Genomic DNA, 19,601 nt, shown 5'->3' on the forward strand with positions numbered 1-19,601 from the left:
TCAACAAATTAACCTTAATAAACCAAAGATCACCACATCAGTTGTGGTAAAACTTGACTTGAAGTTACAGTAATTTCTTTGAGAACTCAATATCTAGTATGTTCCGACTCCTGGTAGGTTTTTTTTACAATCTGAAGCATTTGTTGTTCCTGAATATACTCTGTGAATAAATTCTTTATGAACGTTGTTGAATCAATATTATTCCAGTCTGTTTCTGGTAAATATAAGTCCCCAGCTAGTATTATTCTTCCCTCCTGTGTTTCACGTAAGAAATGTATGAATTCCTCTAGGTCATCTGCACTTGACTTTGGTGGTCTATACACTCCAACAGTTGTTGTATGTTCCAGGGTTGTCTTTATTGTCACAGTTACACAGTTTGTAGTATTGGTGTTATCACTGAACATGCAATAATCACCGGTCTCATAGCTGTCTTGAATCCCTATCATAACACCGCCACCTGATTTTTTGTTAGAATGTCTGTTACAGTAAAAACATTTCTATCCTGACAGAACTGGTTTCCAGTCATTGTTCTTTAACCATGTTTCAACAATTCAATCTTGTGGGAACATAGCAAATTTTCCAATAAAAACACTTTATTATTAATGCTCCTAGCATTAACAACCATTAGAGATGCATCAAATGTTGCTACCTGTGAACTGTTAAATTTTCGACCTGGTGCAAATCCTGCCTAGTGTTTGTCAAATATTGTATAGTATCTGCTGCAAAAATTCTCTTTCCTGATCTTGACAAATGTACACCATCCTGTCTGAACACATGTGCCCAAAACAAGGTTTTATGCTGTACACATTTCCATTTCTTAAAACAGAGCATTTTTTCCATGTAGGTGTTTATCCAAAAAATCTATTCATTCACAGTGACCTGACTATCCTTTCTATAGGTGATTTATGAAAAATATGTCCAAACACCCAATCATTAGCGGACCGGAGTTCCGCTGTGGCGACCCCTAACCGGGAAAAGCCGAAAGACGCAACACAACAATGTCCAAGCACTAGTAAAAGCTATACTATCTAGGAGGGCTGTCAGTTCCCGACTAACAGTCAGATAATCTTTGTTGTGACATCATTTGTACCAGCATGAATAAAAACAGATCCATACTTCTTACATTAAGGCATTCCAAGGCTTGTTTCACATCTTCTGTTTTTGCTCCTGGCAAGCATAACACTATCAATGTTCATTATCATCTCTGCAGATATAAGTATCAGTTTCTCTAATAACTGAATCTCCAATTACAAGAATATCTTTGCTGACCATCTCTGAAGAATCTTCAGCTTCTAATACAGTCATTTCTGCTCTATCAGTTGTTACGAAGGATAGATTTTCATTACTATTAGTCTTATTAATTCCACTGTTTTCATTGCATATTAAATTCTCATCCAGCTGGCATTGTAAATCCACAGCTTGAGCCATGTAGTCAACATTTGTCTTTCTCTTCTTTTTTCTTACAGTAATGTTCTTCAGTCCTTCCACGTTCAGTTTTGATTTCTTCCTTTTCACCTGCCCCTTGCCTCTTTTTCTACCTTTTCCATTGGAAAGGTGATGCCTTTTTCTGTAGACTGAGGGTTTTCTGATAGACAGATGTCTCCATTCCCTGTCACCAGTGTGTTACATAACAAAGCAGAATCCTTTTTACTACGTATTCTCTTTCCTTTACAGTCATTGGTCAGTTTATTTTTTTTCCTTATTTGTTGAGAACTTCTTCCTTTCTTTCTTTTTTTTGTTTACTTCTAAACAACAGGAAAATAGGTAAACAAACAAACCTCTCAAAAGTCCAGAAACCAAAAATGGCAAACAAAAGAAGTTTGTTTGCCTATTTTCCTGGAGTTTTTGTGTTTTTAATGGCAAACATTAGTGAGGGCAGTGGTAGTAGCAGTCCACTACTTTTATCCCAGACACCTCAGCAATACAGTGAACTTTCAGCATTGCTGCAAGTGCTAACTCGTTAGACCAGCAACACCAAGAAAGTCTAGTTGTTAACAGCAGTAATTCAGTCGGTTCTGGTGCTCACAATCTGCTATACTCCAATGTTTCTTCCGGTAATTTATCTACAGGTCAAGGAACTCGGTGCCAGGAGCCAGTGGTAATTAACCGTAATCAGGCGTCAACATCTATGGGGCTTACCAGTGCATCGGAGCCAGTGTCAGTAATGGACATCCATAACTGGCTCAGTGTCAACATTTCGTTCACGCAGGATGGTGACAGTGAGCACCGTAGTGAATAGACACAAGGTAACAACAACATTGGACACGATATTATCCCTAAACTTAAAGAACTCGACCACAAGCTCCTTAAAAGTAAGAAACTCCAGCTTGAAGTTTCTTACTTTAATGAATGTTTAAAACATGAGATTGTCCCTAAAGGTCTCAGGAGTTGGAAAAAAACTCAGCATTTTATACGGAGTTGGTCGAGCACTTCAACCAACAGGGGCTTGTGATGCTAAACATCATGAAGAAGCATTATTGTCAACAAATAGAGAGTTTAGCTCCTGAAATCATGTCCCTAAACGAAGAAATATGTAAGCACAAGGATTTTACCAGATATCAGTTTGAATATAAAAGGTGTTTTAGCAGTATAGTCCAACTCATTGAGAAATAGAAATCTATTAAACATAAAAAGTTAAACCGGGACATCTTAGCTTACCGTAATGGGACAGCTTACCCTGACCCACCCAATATACAAAACCAGAAGGATACTAACGTTAGGAGTGACAACAACCGAGATGAACAACACTGTGATCTTGAACCATCAGTCCTAAACGACAACCAACAGACTGCCATTAGTAGTGACCTGTGTAACATTCGCTCACCTGTGATCACAAGAAGTAAGGCGCCTAAGAGAAATAATTCCAGCAACAACAGAAATGGTTACCAGACTGACAATAATGCTGGAAGTTTTCAGAGGGGCCAGAATGTCTGGCACAATACATACCAAAAGAAGCAAGCACAATCCAACAGATACCCACTGAAGAACAAAATGTAGAAGGAGGAGAAGCCATGGAGAATCAGTATCCATTGTGTAAAATCCTACAAAATCAAACAGGTGACTTTAAAGTGTATAATTTTCATCTGTAACAGTCGACAAAGTTTTGATAGACTTATTTGCCAAGGGAAGTACATTTGTTCCAACAATACATCTTAATGTGGCATGGGCCACTATTGACATTAAATGTTTTGTGCGTAAAGCCAACTTTAAGCTTATGTTCAACAATGACACTCTGCAGTTGGAAACAAATTTAGAATAGCGAGTGCGTTTAACCCACCACTACATCCAGTACTCACTTTATTTGAGGGTGTTTGTGAGTTAGATATTCGTTCACTCACACAGGATAGGGGGCACAATAAACCACAGTACAACATGAGTAAGGAAGAGAAGGAGGCCTTGGCTATGATACGTTCTTGTAAGGTCAGGTGTATGAAACCCGACAAGGGTGGGGGTTTGGTCATCATGGACAGTTGGGATTATGAGAAAAGGATGCATAGTGTGTTAGATAGCACAACATACCAACATGCATCCTTGAATGAAGTAAATGTTGCCTCTAACAGAATCAGAGGATATATTGAGGAATTGTTTATAGACAGTAGAATTGACATACAGGTCTACAATTTTATGACAATTCCCAGCCCAAAGACACCTTTCTTATTTGGAAAGTACATAAAGATATTATGAACCCACCAGTGAGGCCCCTAGTCGATGGATGTAATTCCATTACTTATGGTTGTGCCAAAGTCGTCGACCACATACTCAAAAAAATATGTGGACAGAGTTCCATGTATTTGTAAGGACTCATGATCCTTCTTGGAACAAATTAACAACTTAGGTTTCGAGGAAGTGTATGGGTTCTTGACAGTCGACATGAAGGACCTGTACACCTCAATTCCACAACAAACAGGTATTGAGTGGGTAATGTTGTTTCTAAAACAGGGGGGAGCAACTGATTCAGAAATCTTGTTAATAGATGAACTATTGGACATAATTTTGTCTAACAACTACCTAATGTTTGGAAAAGAATATTACCTCCAAAAGGTAGGTGTCGCCATGCAGTCCTCCTGTGGCAGCAGTTTTGCCAACTTGGTTATGGCGAAATGGGAAAATGATTATATCTAAACAAATGTGGACATCAAGCAACATATTCACTTTTATTGTAGATTTTTGGATGATATCTTCATCGTAGTCAGAGGTGACCATGTTACAGCCCACGACCTTGTGTCATACTTCAACAGTACAACTGAGTTTTTGAAATTCACACATCAATACGACAATAATGTCATATCGTACCTGGATGTACTGCTCAGAAAGGACAGATAGAAAAAAGGTTATACAGCCACATTATTTAGAAAGGAGACGTATTCTAACTCCTTTCTGCATTTTTCCAATAGTCACCCCTTTCATCAAAAACGTGCAGTGGTTAAAGGTCAGCTGGTAAGGGCAGCCAAGGTGGTCACAGAGATTTCTGATTTTAGGGTCAAATGTCAACTTTTGAAAAGTATGTTCACAAGTAGGGGATATTCAAACAACTTAGTCGATGACCTCATACATGAAGTCACCTATAAAAGAGACATAGGATTACACCAACCATTATTACAGTTACCAGGTAATTCTTCTGAGGTACAGAACGACATGGAGGTTAGGGAATCAGCTGTACCTACTACAACAAATAAAACTAACTTTCATTTGAGCCTGGTCACCACATTTTCATGTGAAACACCCAGTTTTTTGAGTATAGTAAAGAAGAACTGGGGGTTAATAAACAACAATCCATCACTTGGTGAAATTTTAGGCCCGCACCCTAGAGTTGTTTTCCATAAAGGACCAAATTTGAAAAGCTTATTGGAAAACAAAGTGAGAGAAGGGTCGAGAAATGTAGGTATGTTTAGGTGTGGCATGTGCTCACAGTGTAAAGTGGTGGATACAACAAACAATTTTACTGTAAGGAACATCAGATACAAGGTCAACTATAGGTTTGACTGTAATTCTCGGATGATCATTTATTTGGCTAGATGCAAGGTTTGTCCAGTTTACTATATTGACAAAACTGAACGTAAGTTCAAGGAACGCATTTATGAACACCAGTATGCCATAGGCAAAAGTAAACTGGACAGTGCACTAGCCAAACATGTAAATGAACACAACACACACAATTTTGGATACATGGTCATCGACCAAATACCCCAGGACCCAAGAGGAGGTCCTTGTACATTACTTTTAGAAGCAAGAGAGTTATATTGGCAGATTTTGACGAACGCATACAATTTCCCAGGATTGAATGAAACATGTACGATTTCTAGTATTTTAAAACTTAAAACTTTGCACAGATGACTGGAGTATTAACCACGTATGAGTTGTGACCAAGTGCTGGGAGTGATAAGGTCATCACCTAACTGGTGCATACTTCAAGTTAAAGTTGTTATTGGTTGTTTTATTGTAAGTAGCATGATTCCTTATTGTAACATAGACTACTTGTTTTCCACTTAGAATGAGAATGTTATTTTATTTTCCTTGTATTGTTTTCATTTTTTTTTACTTCTTTTGTGTCCTTGATAGTAATTGTTGCGCAAAGGGAACGTACTAGTCATTGTGTGGTACAATAAGTGGGGTGGGTAGGATGTATCCTTCATTGCTGAAAGAAGCAATGGCACTAAAGTGTAAAATAGGACTGACGTCTTTAAGTGTAAAACATGCACAGATCCTTAATTGGATTTCACTGGGTGGGTTGGGATCACATGACAATGTATTCATCTATTTAAAATGTTTTAAGACAGGTTTTACTTGCATCTGAAGAAGTCTTTGTATTCAATAAGATGAAAAGCGCTTCGTGTTTATCGTGTATTTTTTAGTAAAAGTTTATAGAGTGAATCTACTTTGCCCTCTGCCTTTTAATTGTTTCTAAACAAACTAGATCCTCAGATTGCTGAGTACTTGCATCCACAAATCCACAGTTCTCAGGGGCCTCATCATGTTTCATAGGGGTTGAATGTTCTTTGCAGAAAATAGATGCATCATTTCCTAAATGCGTTCTATTTGTTCTTTGCCTAACATTATTTAGTTCATCAGTCCAGCCATTAATATATGATACAACAGTTCTCCAAGCCATGCCAATTGCACATGTGCAATCATCATCATTAAGTTGAGATTTGCTTCTAACAATGGTAAGCAAATCATCCAACTTTTGACACGAGGAACAAAGATCAACAGTGTTATCAGCTGTTACCTTTAAATATGCATAGCATTTAGTACACTGCACAAGATGCTCGTTTAAGGAGTCCATATTCAGCTTTAAATGAATAAAATGTTGCAAAAGAAAAGAATTACGCAAAGTCAGTAGCAAAGAATTCAAAGGAACTTAAATCAACTTCTATGACAAAAATTATATCAGCAATATTACAACTAAATAATAAAATACAGTAAAGTTGTTCTGACCATACAAGTTGTACCAGCCAGACAAAAGTTGTAATTTCTTTACGTGGCACGAGCAGTAGCTTCTGCTCACCATAGCTCACAGTTGAACCTCTTTTTAACAGTAAAGATAAATGAAACTTCTCTTACCAGTCAACTCCACAAATCACAAACCAAGATAGGATTGTTTAGATATGCTCAGTATTTTCCTATCTGCAGTCTGTGTAAATTTATAGCTGTGTAGGCCCCTTTGGGTCGCTAGAGCTTGCTGTCTAAAACCTATCCCTTTCTAACAACCAGCAGAGAAACTGAATGTAAAACAACAAAATATGAATCAAAGTAAATCTTGTTAATAAGCAGTCCCTTCCTACCTACAAACAGTTAAAAACAGTGATAAATACAATATAAATTCAAATAAATCTTCTCATACCAGTCAACTCCATAAAAAAAATCACAAACCAAGACAGGATTGTTTAGATATGTGCTTACAGCACTTTAATAAATATTTTTTGGCATGCATTCACTTTATTTTCCTTTATTTTTGGTTACTGTTATATTTTTACTGCAGCCTATTTGCCAAAAGAAAGATTGCTAAACACTGCTTGGAAGTAATCCTAACAGAAAGCAATGGTTGTACAGATGAAAAATGACAACATATAAAAACAAGTGTTGGTAACCAGAACTGCAACAGCTTTCCCAAAGTACAATGCAGAGTTCCAAAAAGTTGTACACTTGGGGGCAATATGTAAAAACATTGTAATCGGTTACACAGAGCTGATACTCAGTAAATCCACAAGTCATGCACTGTACAATTCATATAAGTCCCTCAAATACCTTGTGAATGTGTGTGTGTGTGTGTGTGTGTGTGTGTGTGTGTGTGTGTGTGTGTGTGTGTTTGCATGTCTGAGAGAGCGAGAGAGGTCATACATTAAAATAATTATGTGAATCACTCTAATGTCCAAATGATAATGGGGGTACAGTGGTACTATACCACTACACACACTGCTTATTGAATATCCTGGTAGTAGGTGGCTATACTGGGTGTCATGCCTTTATCAATAGGGCCATTCTTAGTGGCATAAGAGCCATCCCATCTCCTCTGTCCTGCCTTTCTTACGGGATTGCAAACCTTCAAGCATATAAACTACATTTAGGAACATGTAAAAATTATCAGTTTAGCCTAAATCCTCATCCACTGGAATACTTTTAGAGAATGTTATGTAATACCAGCCCTTCTTTAGAAAACGTGACTTTATGTCTCTTAATTATTTAATGTTTATCTAATTATAAAAGTTGTGATGGCCTCCTCCTTTGTCTGTTTCATGTAAGCCTTCAGTCTCCTCAATAAGAGTAGTTGAGGCCCATTGATAAGCTATGCTTTTTAGTTTTATGCCAGCTTTGATAATGTCCTTCTGAGGAAACGTAGCCGACTGTAGTTTCTAGCACTGATAGTGTGTAATCTCAAATTTTGAAGAGTGACTCATGAAAGCAGTTCAGAAGAATAGTCAGTTATGGTGTGAGTATGGAACTTTTCAGTTACTCTGTACTTGCATTCTAAAGCAGAAACATGTTCCCCTATATTTTCATTGCATTTAAACATGTTAGAAAAGTTTACACTTCATATTAAAGATATACTGGACACTTTAATACCTTGTGAATGTGTGTGTGTGTGTGTGTGTGTGTGTGTGTGTGTGTGTGTGTGTGTGTGTGTGTGTGTGTGTGTGTGTCACATTGCATCAATATATTTGTTTTAATGTTTCATTGCACTGGTGCATGTATAGGTACTTAACTGTAACCGTGTTTAAAAAAAAAAAGCCAGGCTTCAGATGCAGCTGCTACCAGTTTGAGGTTAGGAATGAGTCCCCTCTTACTTCTTCATGACTGCTGTGATACATTGTTCCTTTCTCATATATCACTTTAACCCGTCATATTCCTGGTTCCGTTTACAGCTGTCGGATACCCTAAGTTCCCTGGTGTGGTCCACTTCTCATGAACATGCATCACAGCTGGCTAGTCTGGATGAGGAGAGCTTCACTGATGCTGTTAATTCTGCTTTTGTGAGTAGAAAGTCATTTTTTTCTAAATACACATGTTCTAAACTAGATTTGCATAGAGATAAAATAGTTTGTGTTAACAGATATTTCTGGTGACAGTACATAATTAGAAAAGACGTTAAAAATTCAGCAGCACTGCATGAATACTTCTCAACCTCTTAGCACAAAAAATCTGGACAAAGTCTAAAATAATAGAGGGACAAATGCCCAAAAATAAGGACACATTTTAAATATTGTTCTCATAAACACAAAGTTGCTAGAATAACAGGATCTGTTTTAATATGTATTTTCTGATTGACATGAAGTCTGAAACTCATGTGTGTGTCATTATTTGTGACTTCAGTCATCTGTGATTTGACAGAAAGCCACAAATTTTATGAGGAACAGACCAAAATATGAAGAAAAAAATCTGGACAGTCTGAGACAATCTAGACAGTTGAGAGGTATGACTGCATTGAACATTTTTCATGTAAATATTTTGAGTGCATGAATATATTTTCATATCACCCAGATCACAGTTCAGAATTGTCCCGTTAGTCTAATATACATTGCGGCACTGGGACATTTTGATCTGTGCTGTAGAAGAATGCATTCATGCATATAGCAAACTTGTGTTTACTCTGCGAGTTACCTGTTTTTGATTGTATTAGGAAATCCAGCAGAAGCTATTTGAAATGTACATCTTTGCAGGTCTTATTTTGTGTGGGAAGACATCAGTAGAATTAACAACTACTTGCTAATATTATTTGACTGTTGAATATTAATGAGCAAGTATATAATTTTGTTATGGTTACACTAGTCCAATGCAAATCGGTTATTATTTGAGTGTCGATGTACAGGTAGTAGGAAACAACATAACAGCATTTAACAGTGGGTATAACTGTTTGTGCAGACAGTAAAATTAGAATGTGATAAAAAAAAATGCTGTACATAAACAGTAACAGCAGACAGAAGATTTGTCTGAAAAGTCTGTCCTTTTGAATAAGATACAGATGGTTTATTTATTATTTTATTTATTTTTACATTTGTTAACTAGGTTAGTCCGACTGGGCCCAGACAGCCCTTTTTCAGCGGAGACCCGAAGAAAAAAGCATCAGGAAAGTAATTCAAAAATAAGAAAAACCTAACAATTCAAGTTGTAAGATATTTAACAGTACAAAAACAGAGAGAAATATACAATGTGAATATATACCAGGCAAAAGTACAGTATTTTGACAAGGCAGTAGGAATGTTTGAGAAATTTGGTTAGCATTAAGTTATTTACAAGGAATGTAGCAATGCCAAAATAAAAAAACATCATGGCATAGTATAACAAAGATGCATTTAACAGCATAGGTACTAAATGCAGCGAGAGTAATATATGTACACAGTTTAGGTAGATACCAGGCAGTTATGTTAATTGAGAGAAAAATAAAATTTCTTTAGGTAATTTCCTAACAGCTATGCGCTAATGAATGAAATATTAATCCAGCCCTTACTGATTTTTCCTTATCTGTTTTATTAAGTCCTGTTGAACTTTGGGTATATTTTAATCCCCCAGTATGTTCTGTAAGGTTATTTACTGAAATGTTATTACTGGGAAAGTCCACCTAGATAGGCACCCATATTCAGCAAAGGCCCAGGGAGAAAAGCTCCAAAGTATTACAAAAACATTTAAGAACAATAATTTTACAATCTTCAGAAATAATTCAAAAACCTCTACAGTTTAAATAATTATACCAAATTAGACATAATGTGAAAGCATTGGTTAAGAATAGATACAACTTATATGATAATGATTTAATATTTAGAGAAATTTTAGCCACTTTATAGAAAAATTGTAGGTAGGTTATTATAATACAAATAGCAATTATAATACGAAGTGATAGAAAAACATGGTTATGGCATATTTAGAAAGAGATTCAGGGAAGAGAACTAGACGTGAGTGAGTGAGGAAGAGTGAGGAGGTGGGAGGTATGAATTCATACCCCAGGTTATCCCAACACATCCGGCTCCTACCTGGAATTGTTTCTTTGTTTTGCGTGTTTGTATCTTCCTTGAAGGTATGCGGTTAAACATTCGAGTGAATGAGTGAGTGAGTGAGGTATGAATTCATACCCCAGGTTACCCCAACACATCCGGCTTCTACCTGGAATTGTTTCTTTGTTTTGCATGTTTGTATCTTCCTTAAAGGTATGCGGTTTAACATTTGAGTGAGTGAGTGAGTTATGAATTCATACCCCAGGTTACCCCAACACATCCGGCTTCTACCTGGAATAGTTTCTTTGTTTTGCTTGTTTGTATCTTCCTTGAAGGTATGCGGTTTAACATTCGAGTGAGTGAGGTGGGAGGTATGAATTCATACCCCAGGGTTACCCCAACACATCCGGCTTCTACCTGGAATAGTTTTTGTTTTGCTTGTTTGTATCTTCCTTGAAGGTATGTGGTTTAACATTCTTTAGCTCATCTCTCACTGGGTTGGTAATCAGCCTTTTTTTTTTTTTTCAACTCACATGCAACACTGTCCCTCAAGGATATATGCGGTTTTCCAAATCTTTTTTACATCAGCCACTGCTTGTTCTTCTGACATATTCCCTCCAGTAGTTGTACTATCTGTTACATACAGGACTGCAGTCTTTCAATGGGAGGTTGTCAGAAGTTATCATTGACAATGCTGTGTTCTTTTTCTTGTCTGTTGCACACCATTTTGTCAGCTTGACCATTTCTGTTTCATCGGTACTCTCTAAAATCACTGTTCATTGTGTTATAGCACAGGTTTTTGTTTGCTTTTTGTTTCCTGTGCTGCTTTCATAATCTACTTTATCCTTAACTGATAAGCACTCCTTTGGTCATATTGTGTACATTTTGTAAATAAACCTTTATTTCAGTCTTTACATACTTCCCAGAGTATTTTTCCCTCCATGCCTGCCAATGATAAACCCCCCTTCAATGCAGCTAGTGTTCATTTGTTCCCTTATACTGGGTATCCCACACAAGGCTGAAAGCTGACTGGGGGGGGCTATCATCCAGGCAGCCATGGAGGTTTTTTTTTTTACCACACCAACATCTCAACAATTATGTACCACACCCTTCTCCTTGCTTATGCATGCTTTCACCCTCAAGCTACAAGTTCTGTCATCACATACCTGGTGTAATCAAACCCACATCCCTGTTCCTGTCCACTTTAGTGTCATATAAGCAGAGACGATCACCCACTTGGAACATCTGATGCCCTTCCATATCACTGTTGTAGTATTCTTCACATAAGGGATCTCCTGCCTAGGATAGCCCAAAGTCTGGCCAGTGTACTAAAGTATGTCACACGTATGCTCGCCACACATGATGTAGGGCATAAAGGTGGCGCAGATACTCTGTACTTCTTTGTGGCCAGTTAGAACACAATTATCAAACTTCTGTCTGAACTCCCTTCTGCTGTGCCTTTTACCAAGTTGTGTTTTCAGATAAGTGCTCCATTGGGGTTTCTTTTCTTCCTTTCGTTATTGTTGTTGTGTTCATGTCATCCAGAAAGGGAAAATGTCAATGTGAGAAGCAGATTCCCCACAAAGACCACCACGACCGGTGTATTTTTGTTTGGGTACTTCCCACGATCATATGTAGTGTTCTGTCAGGCATTTGTGCTCAAGACCATACATAGTTGCCTGTCCTCTTTGTCTATATACCTGGAGAACCAGTATCTCAAGTTGTTGGCAGAGGGTTCAGTGGCAGATTTCTCCTATCCTGAGAGCCAGCCATCTGCAAGGAAGAAGGCCAAAACTGTAGGCCTGATCCGGCTGTTGTCCAGCCTCCCCCGGACATCTCTCTCTTGAGGCTGGTGAAAGCCCAGAGTATTGGCCAGTACCTGCTTCAGATTCGTTTGCCGTGACCTCATTGGAGGCCAGCATGGATCTGGTTTCTCACATGTCCTCTGAAGCTTTTCAAACGTCTGTGCCTGACATTGAGAGGGGAACCTTGGCTGATTATATCCGAAAGACCAATAGGGATTCCTCAGGTCTTAGTGAGGAAGGAGATTCCTACTGTCATAAAAGAATTGCTTCAGGGGTCTGACCTCCAAGAGTGTTTCGAGCAGATGTTGAACTGATAAAGAAAAGACGAAGCATATTTCCCTCCCCAGGATTGACAAGCTAGAAGAAGCTGCTCATTCCCATCCTCTGCCATCCAGCTCTCCCAGCATCCAAGCCTCTTTTAGAACTTGTCTTGTAGTCAAGGCTGTATCTGTCTATGCTACACAGCTGGGCAGCTACTTCCTAATATATGAAGAACAGTGTGCATGTTTTTTTTTTTACCTTTGGGTACCCTTACTAAGGGACAGTTAAAGTGGTCCTTTTATTTACTGCCTTCCTTTTTCGATTTTGTCCATTCACCCACCCTGATCTTAGCCATGGCTAAACATCAGTAGTCTCTCCGAAGTTGCTGGCAGAAGATTGGCTTCTCAAAAATAATAAAAAAAAGTGAGAGTGCACCAGCATTTCAGTTTAGAATTGCACTCGTGTCTTTTCTTTGTTTTGTGCAGACCAGCAGAGTTAGGCTACTTTAAGATCTGAGTCAGAAATGCACTCTGGGAGTAGCGCCTATGTCTCTAATGGACAGAAGCAGCCTGTAAATCTCACCATAGCTTACATATATACCCCTGAAAATAGCATTTGAGATACAATTGGGATGCTTGGCTAGGCTAGGCCCTGGTGATTGTTAGCCAAGTATACACCTGTGACCCTGTCTTCCCACTCATCCTGGCCCATTTTATTCCACTGGACCCATGCTGGCACAGAGCATTTCTAGTGGATGTTTATTGGTGTGTCCGAATCTTTTGAAAGCACAATAGTTTCTTGAGCGTTTCCATTGCACAAGGTGTTCTGTCTGGGTTTTGTTGTTGCTCCTGCTACGGCTGTTGTTCACCAAATTCACCCAAATGATAGTAGGGTATTGCTGATTAAACTATTCTCACTGAAGTGATGTATCATTTCAGCAAAACTTGTTAACTAACTCTGAGGTTGTTCAGCCACAAAGTTTGGTTATATTAATTGTGGGTGGCAACAGAACAAAGCCCTGAGTGGTGGTATAGGGGCTTGCCCCCATTCTTCCACATCACCTAGGACTATAACTGTTGATGTTTTTAACAATAGTGCAGAGGGTGTCCTTTATTCCAGCAGGAAGTACTTAACTATACTGTAACTAGCACCTGTAATCCTGCTCTGTAATATTGTGCTACTCTTTAAGATATACCACTTTACTAGAGTAGCTTGTCCATCTAAGGACCGCTTGTGGTTGTGGCCATGGTGTAGGTTCTTAGCATCATCTTCAGCTCAGACAAATCATCTGTTGTGCCAAAACAGATCATCCTTTTCATATGAGTGATTTTGGACTCTGTGCTAAACGATGTTTTTCCCTTACTGTCTGTCATTGTAAATGGTTGCAATGTAGTGGGCTGCTTGACAGCAAAGGGTCCAGACCTGCATTCTTTAGCAGACAATGGAACCTAGTACTAACACAGCATCTTACTCTTTCAGGAATATGCAAGTCTTTAACTAAATCATTTGGATGTCTAGTTGCAAGGTTGTCATAATTTGGATCTGCTTCTCATATCTGATCAGTGTGTATGTTCCCTAACTTAGATGACCATTTTGACAAATCTTGAAGTGTGTTCCCTTTCGTTCCCCAATTCCAAGGCAGTTCCTGACTTAAAATGTTTCTTTGAATGCAGGGGAAGTCAGTTAAATCCATTCATTGCCCAGAGTACAGAAAAGTTCTTAAAGACAGTCCTGCATATCAACTTCCTGGAGTTTGGGGAGGGGGACATTTGTTACACACATTAGTTGTTGGAGGCCTACCTTGTGCCAGATGCACGTCTGTCTAAATTACGCAACCTGTCAGTAGTGTGGCATCAGGGTAAATGTGAAGGAATGAGATCTTGCACCACATGCAGGAGAAGCACTGAGATTGGGCACTAACACAACTCGCCTCCTAGTGACAGTCCACATTCTGTCAAATTAACATTTCTATAAAGATAATTAAAATCGATTCCTTTGTCCCTAAAACAAAATATTTTTTTGAATTTTTTTGAATATGCAAATAAGCTTTTCAGGTATTGGGGCCTTTTCTAAGATGGTGCTTTTTGCTAGCTGTTTGTTCCCTTCTGGAAAACCAGAGGATGAACTGGATACTTTCTCCCTGTCCTTGAAGGGACTGTTAGCATACATCTTCTCCCTTGTCTCCTACCAGTGATAAAGGTCAGAGACCTTGGGACTTCCAAGATGGCCGCGCACTGATCCGTAGGTTGATTAGAGATCTCCCAGTATGAAAATATTAACTCTGGTATAAAAAAAAACATTTATTTGGGAAAGTTTTGGTTACTGGTTAGTCAGTTTATTGTGTTAATGTCAGCAGCTAAGAAATCTGGAGAAAGTAAGAGAAAGTCAGCTAGAAAAGGAGAAGTAAAAACTCTGGCAAGGAGCAGTCTTGCAGCTGTTCATCAAAAAAAAAAAAAAAAGATCTGGTTTCAGCTTCAGTACAGGAGCTGGCTTTAAAATAAGTGTGGCAATGGAGAAATGCATAGTATCAAATGACAAAATGCTGGAAAGAATAGAAAATTTTTTAAGTAGCTATTCAGATGAGCTGATAAAATACAGAATTCAGATGTTGAAATGAGCGAAAGATTTTGAAAAGTTGAAGCCCCTCAAGAAGAGCGGTTTCAAAGAATAGAAGTGATAGAAGACAGGTCATACAGGGAAAACAAGATTATTTGATGATGTCATTTTCATTCTTCCTCAACTTGTAGGATTTTGGATCCGACTTCAGATCTGACTCTGCTTCTTTCAAAAGCTTAGGCACGGAAACTTGAGCTCCTCCCCTACCCAAAATGCCCCCCCAGTTACCTCCGATCTTGTTTGCCACTCTTAGAAGAAGCATTGCAGTCCATTGTCTCAAGCTGCTGTGAGAGAAAAAAGAAGTTATGTCTTTGCATAACGTTCCATCTGTGTTGTTCATCTTCTTTCATTCATCACTGATGGGTTCAGTTCCAAGCCCCTCGGAACCGAGTCAGCCTAATACCAAGCTCGCACCAGCCAAAAACTCTCAAGCTAAGCTTCTACCCACAACGCCCTTCTCCCTGTTACCTCAGATCGAGTTTGCCCATGTTATACAAGTAAAGCAAGAGGCCATTTCTATGCAAATATCCTAAGACACCACTTGGACCCAAAGTATCCCCCAGGAGCTTTTGGCAGGGGAAGGAGGGTGGGAAGTGATGAATGAAAGAAGATGAACAACACAGATGGAACGTTATGGTAAGACATAACTTCTTTATCTGATGTTGTTAATCCATTCATCACTGATGGGACAGAATCCCCAGCTGCCTTGTGATCCTTGGATGGCCCTTATGGAAGAATGTTCCTGAGTACCATTGAGCTGAAGGCAGCTCTCCTTCTGGAGACCACATCCAATTTGTAATGATTGATAAAAGTGTGGGGTTTAAGCCAAGTGGCTGCTGCACACAGATATCATCCATATAAGCTCTGGAGTGGAAGGCTACAGATGTTGCCATAGATCTAGTAGAAAGGGCTTTAATATTCTTTGGCATAGGTTCTTTTGCAAAAGAATAAATGAAATGTATGCAGTCCCTTAACCGTTTAGATATACGTGACCTTGGAGATAGAATTTCCCATTCTAGGCCCAGAAAAGGAAATGAAAAGTTGGTCAGTTTTACGAATTGCTTTGGTCCTGTCTAAATAAAATTTCAGTTATCTGTGCACATCCAAGAATGCAGGCAATATTCCCCATTTTTAGAAAAATTCGGAAAAATGTTGTAAGTCAATAGACTGATTGATGGAAAAGTCAGAAACAACTTTGGGGAGGAAAGATGGGTTTGTCTGGAGTTGATATTCTGTCCTAATGGAAGATTAGATAGGGTCTTTTGGTGCATAATTCCTGAAGTTTAGAAATTCATCTGGCTGACGTGATGGCTACTAGGAAGAGGGATTTCCACAACAAGAATTTGAGATTACATTTTGCTGCGGGCTCAAATGGAAGTTGAGTCAAAGACTGGAGGACCAACGTGTGGTTCCATGGCTCTATAGGCTGTCTGATTGGAGGCCTAATATGAGAAACTCCTTTGAGAAAAGTTTTACATAAACACATTGATATGAGAGGGGTACCATCCAGCCCATTATGGTAATTTGAAATCACCACCAGATGTACTCATATGGTAGAGGCTGCAGCTCCATCTTCAAAAAACTTAGACAGATATTGTAAAACCGCTGTGACTGGAGCCGAATATGGATCTAGCATCTTTTCCTTTGACCAAATAGAGAATCTTTTCCATTTGTCCCAATATAGTCTTCTGGTGGATGGTTTTATGAGATGCCAGAATAATGTCACAAACAGGTGAGATCATCCTGCCTGCCAACTAACGGAAGTGGAGAAACCAAGCTGTCAGCTTGAGACTGGACAGATTCGGGTGACTCAGCCCATGGGGGGTGAGAAATCAGGTATGGATGAGGGTCCAGAATCCACGGTGGATATAACAGATGAGACCGAAGGAAGGGGAACCAAACTTGTTGAGGCCAAAAGGGGGCTATGAGGAGCACTTTGCATTTCAACTGAATAGCTTTCTTTATGAATTGTGGAATCAGAGGAATGGGGGGATAGGCATAAAGAAGTCCCGTAGGCCAATCGTGAATCAGAGCTTCCCTCCGGGACTCCCCCTTTGGGGGGAATAGGGCAAAATAGCTGCTGCATTTGTTGTTTGATGGGGAGGCGAAGAGGTCACAGCAAGGCTGGTCGCAACAGCTGAAAATTTCTGCTGCTACGTCGGGATTGAGAGACCACTCGTGGGGCAAGAGAATACATCTGCTCAACTTGTCTGCAATCACGTTGGAGCTCCCTGGGATATGTGTTGCTATCAGAAAGCGGTTGAAAGCTATCGCCCACTGCCAAATTCTCAACACAGGGGGTAGGACTTTTTTCTTCTTTGCTTGTTGATATACCAGACTACTGACATATTGTCTGACTGGATTGAAATAGTTCTGGAAGGGAGAACCGGTTGGAATGCTTGAAACGCTAACAGCAACACTCAGTGCTAGAATGTTGATGTGCAGGTTGGCCTCCAACATGGACCATGCACCTTGGTGTGTCTTTCCCTGGAAATGCCCCCCCTTAAGGGAATCATCCATGGTCAAAATGGCCTTGGGTTGAGGGGGACTGGAATGGGCAGCTCTAAAGTTCTGTGTCTGTTCTCATCCACCAAAGAAGGTCCTGCTTGCAAGAGTTGGTTATCTGAATCTGAAAACATAAAGGGTGATGGTTTGGGAATCACTGAGAAAGAAGAAGCCATTGGAGAATTCGCATGTGCAGTTTCGCAAGCGGCACTAATGGTATGGAAGCTGCCATGGATCCTAGGACCTGAAGACCCTCTCACTGAGACTTTGTTTTGACAGAGTATCACCTGGAGCAGAAGCCTCAGTCTCTGGAGTGTTTGAGCGATACCAGACAAGATCGGGTGTTGAAGACTGGTCTGATGAATTCTATTTGCTGGACCAGAGTAAGGTTGGATTTTTTCCCATTCACAGTTTTCCCCAAAAGTTCTGCCAGAGAATGGGTGTATTGCAGGGCTGTTACCAGAAGATGCTTGGTGGGGGTGGTAAGGAGCCAGTCGTCCAAATATGGAAACACCCGGAATCCTTGCAGTCTCAAGTGAGCTGTAACCACTGCTATGCACTTTATGAGCAATCTGGGGGCTGTAGAAGGACTAAACGGCAGGGCACGACACTGGTAATGATTGGCTCCTAGCCAGAAGCAAAGTAGACTCCTGGAGTGTTTGTCTATTTTGATGTGGTAATACTTGTCCCAGAGATCTATCGAGCACATCCAAGCTCTCTCCCTTAGAAAAGGGAGAATGGACTGAACTGTGACCATCCGGAATTTGGTTTGGGCAACAGACTTGTTCAAACTGCTGAGATCCAGAATGGGTCTCCTGTCCCCTGTCTTTTTTGTCACCAAAAAGAATCTAGAGTAAAATCTGGATCCACACTGGTCTGGTAGGACTAATTGGATGACTCTTTTTTGATGCAGCTTTTTTATTTTTGAAGCTGCTTCTTCCTGTTGACTGGGTGGAACATCAGGAAGTTTCATTGGAAGTTTTGGATAAGTGATGAGGGGAATGGTGTAACCTCTGGTAATGATATTCTGCACCCAACGATCAGTGGTAATAGAGTGCCAAGCAGCTTGGTGCAGAGAGAAGCGACCCCCAACTGCTTCCAGAGGAAAGCAATTGGGCCGCTCTTCAGTAGCGCTGGTAAGGCTGCCCAGAGAAGGAGTCTCTGGGGACTTGGTTACGTGGACCCCCTCTGTCTCAATAGGGTCGTCTTCCAGAATTGTTACCCCCCTCCCCTGCCCCTGGGGATATCACCACCATGCGTGGCATGGAAAGGACCCTGGATTTTTTTATGTCACATCTTTCCACTCCTCTGGTTCCTGGAAAAGAAGCATTGAGGGTTGGAAAAACGTAGACCTAAAGCAGACAGGGTCTTGCCATCCTGCTCACACCTGGCCAGAGTGTCCTTTACCTTGGAGCCAAACAGGGAAGATGCTTCAATGGGAACATTCAGAAAGGAAGACTTGAAGGGATCCGCGAGGTCACAAATGCTTATACAGGCATGACCCGCAGCTCTAGCTGCCCCTTCAGGTGTGTGTGTAAGCAACCTCATGGATGAATTGGAAATCGATTCCAGGGTTGCAAGCTGTGAGGCAACTTTGTCCCTTACCTTGTCAGACACCTGTCCTGTGAGTGTTCCAGAGAGTTTGGCGATCAAGTCTCTTTGGACCCTCGTAAAATGTGCAAAGTAGTTCAGGGACCAAATGACAAAGGTCTCTGATGCAAAGACTCACTTCCCCAATCTGTCCATGGCCCAGGACTCTCTTTTGGGCAGGTGGACAGTAGGACTCACTTCAGCTAGATCCTTTTTTGTCCCCGCCGTCACCACCGTAGCATCGACTGGTAAACCTGTGGACCAGTGGGGGTTTTCCTTGGGTGGAGAAAGTATCTTGTCAGGTCTACAAGGGATCGTCTCAATAGAATCAGGGTTCTTCCAGATGCTGCACCACAAGCTGAACTAGCTCATCTGCAGGTGGGGTCACCCAAAAGGTAGA

General features: G+C 40.1%; 1 protein-coding gene across 3 annotated transcripts in view; it reads left to right on the plus strand.

Annotated features, from left to right (window-relative positions):
• Window positions 1–19,601, plus strand: part of COQ6 (coenzyme Q6, monooxygenase) — a 340,661-nt gene that overhangs the window by 239,301 nt on the left and 81,759 nt on the right. For 2 of the 3 annotated variants that reach the window (XM_044074721.1, XM_044074723.1), the window contains exon 8: window positions 8,361–8,468. The exons of the other annotated variant lie outside the window; for it this stretch is intronic. In XM_044074721.1, the coding sequence (XP_043930656.1) occupies window positions 8,361–8,468 (108 nt within the window). The remainder of the gene's footprint in view (window positions 1–8,360; window positions 8,469–19,601) is intronic. 3 annotated transcript variants of the gene reach the window in all.

This window comes from Protopterus annectens, chromosome 6.part0 (assembly GCF_019279795.1).
Source record: "Protopterus annectens isolate FY-2018-M chromosome 6.part0, PAN1.0, whole genome shotgun sequence".
NCBI lineage: Eukaryota > Metazoa > Chordata > Ceratodontiformes > Protopteridae > Protopterus > Protopterus annectens.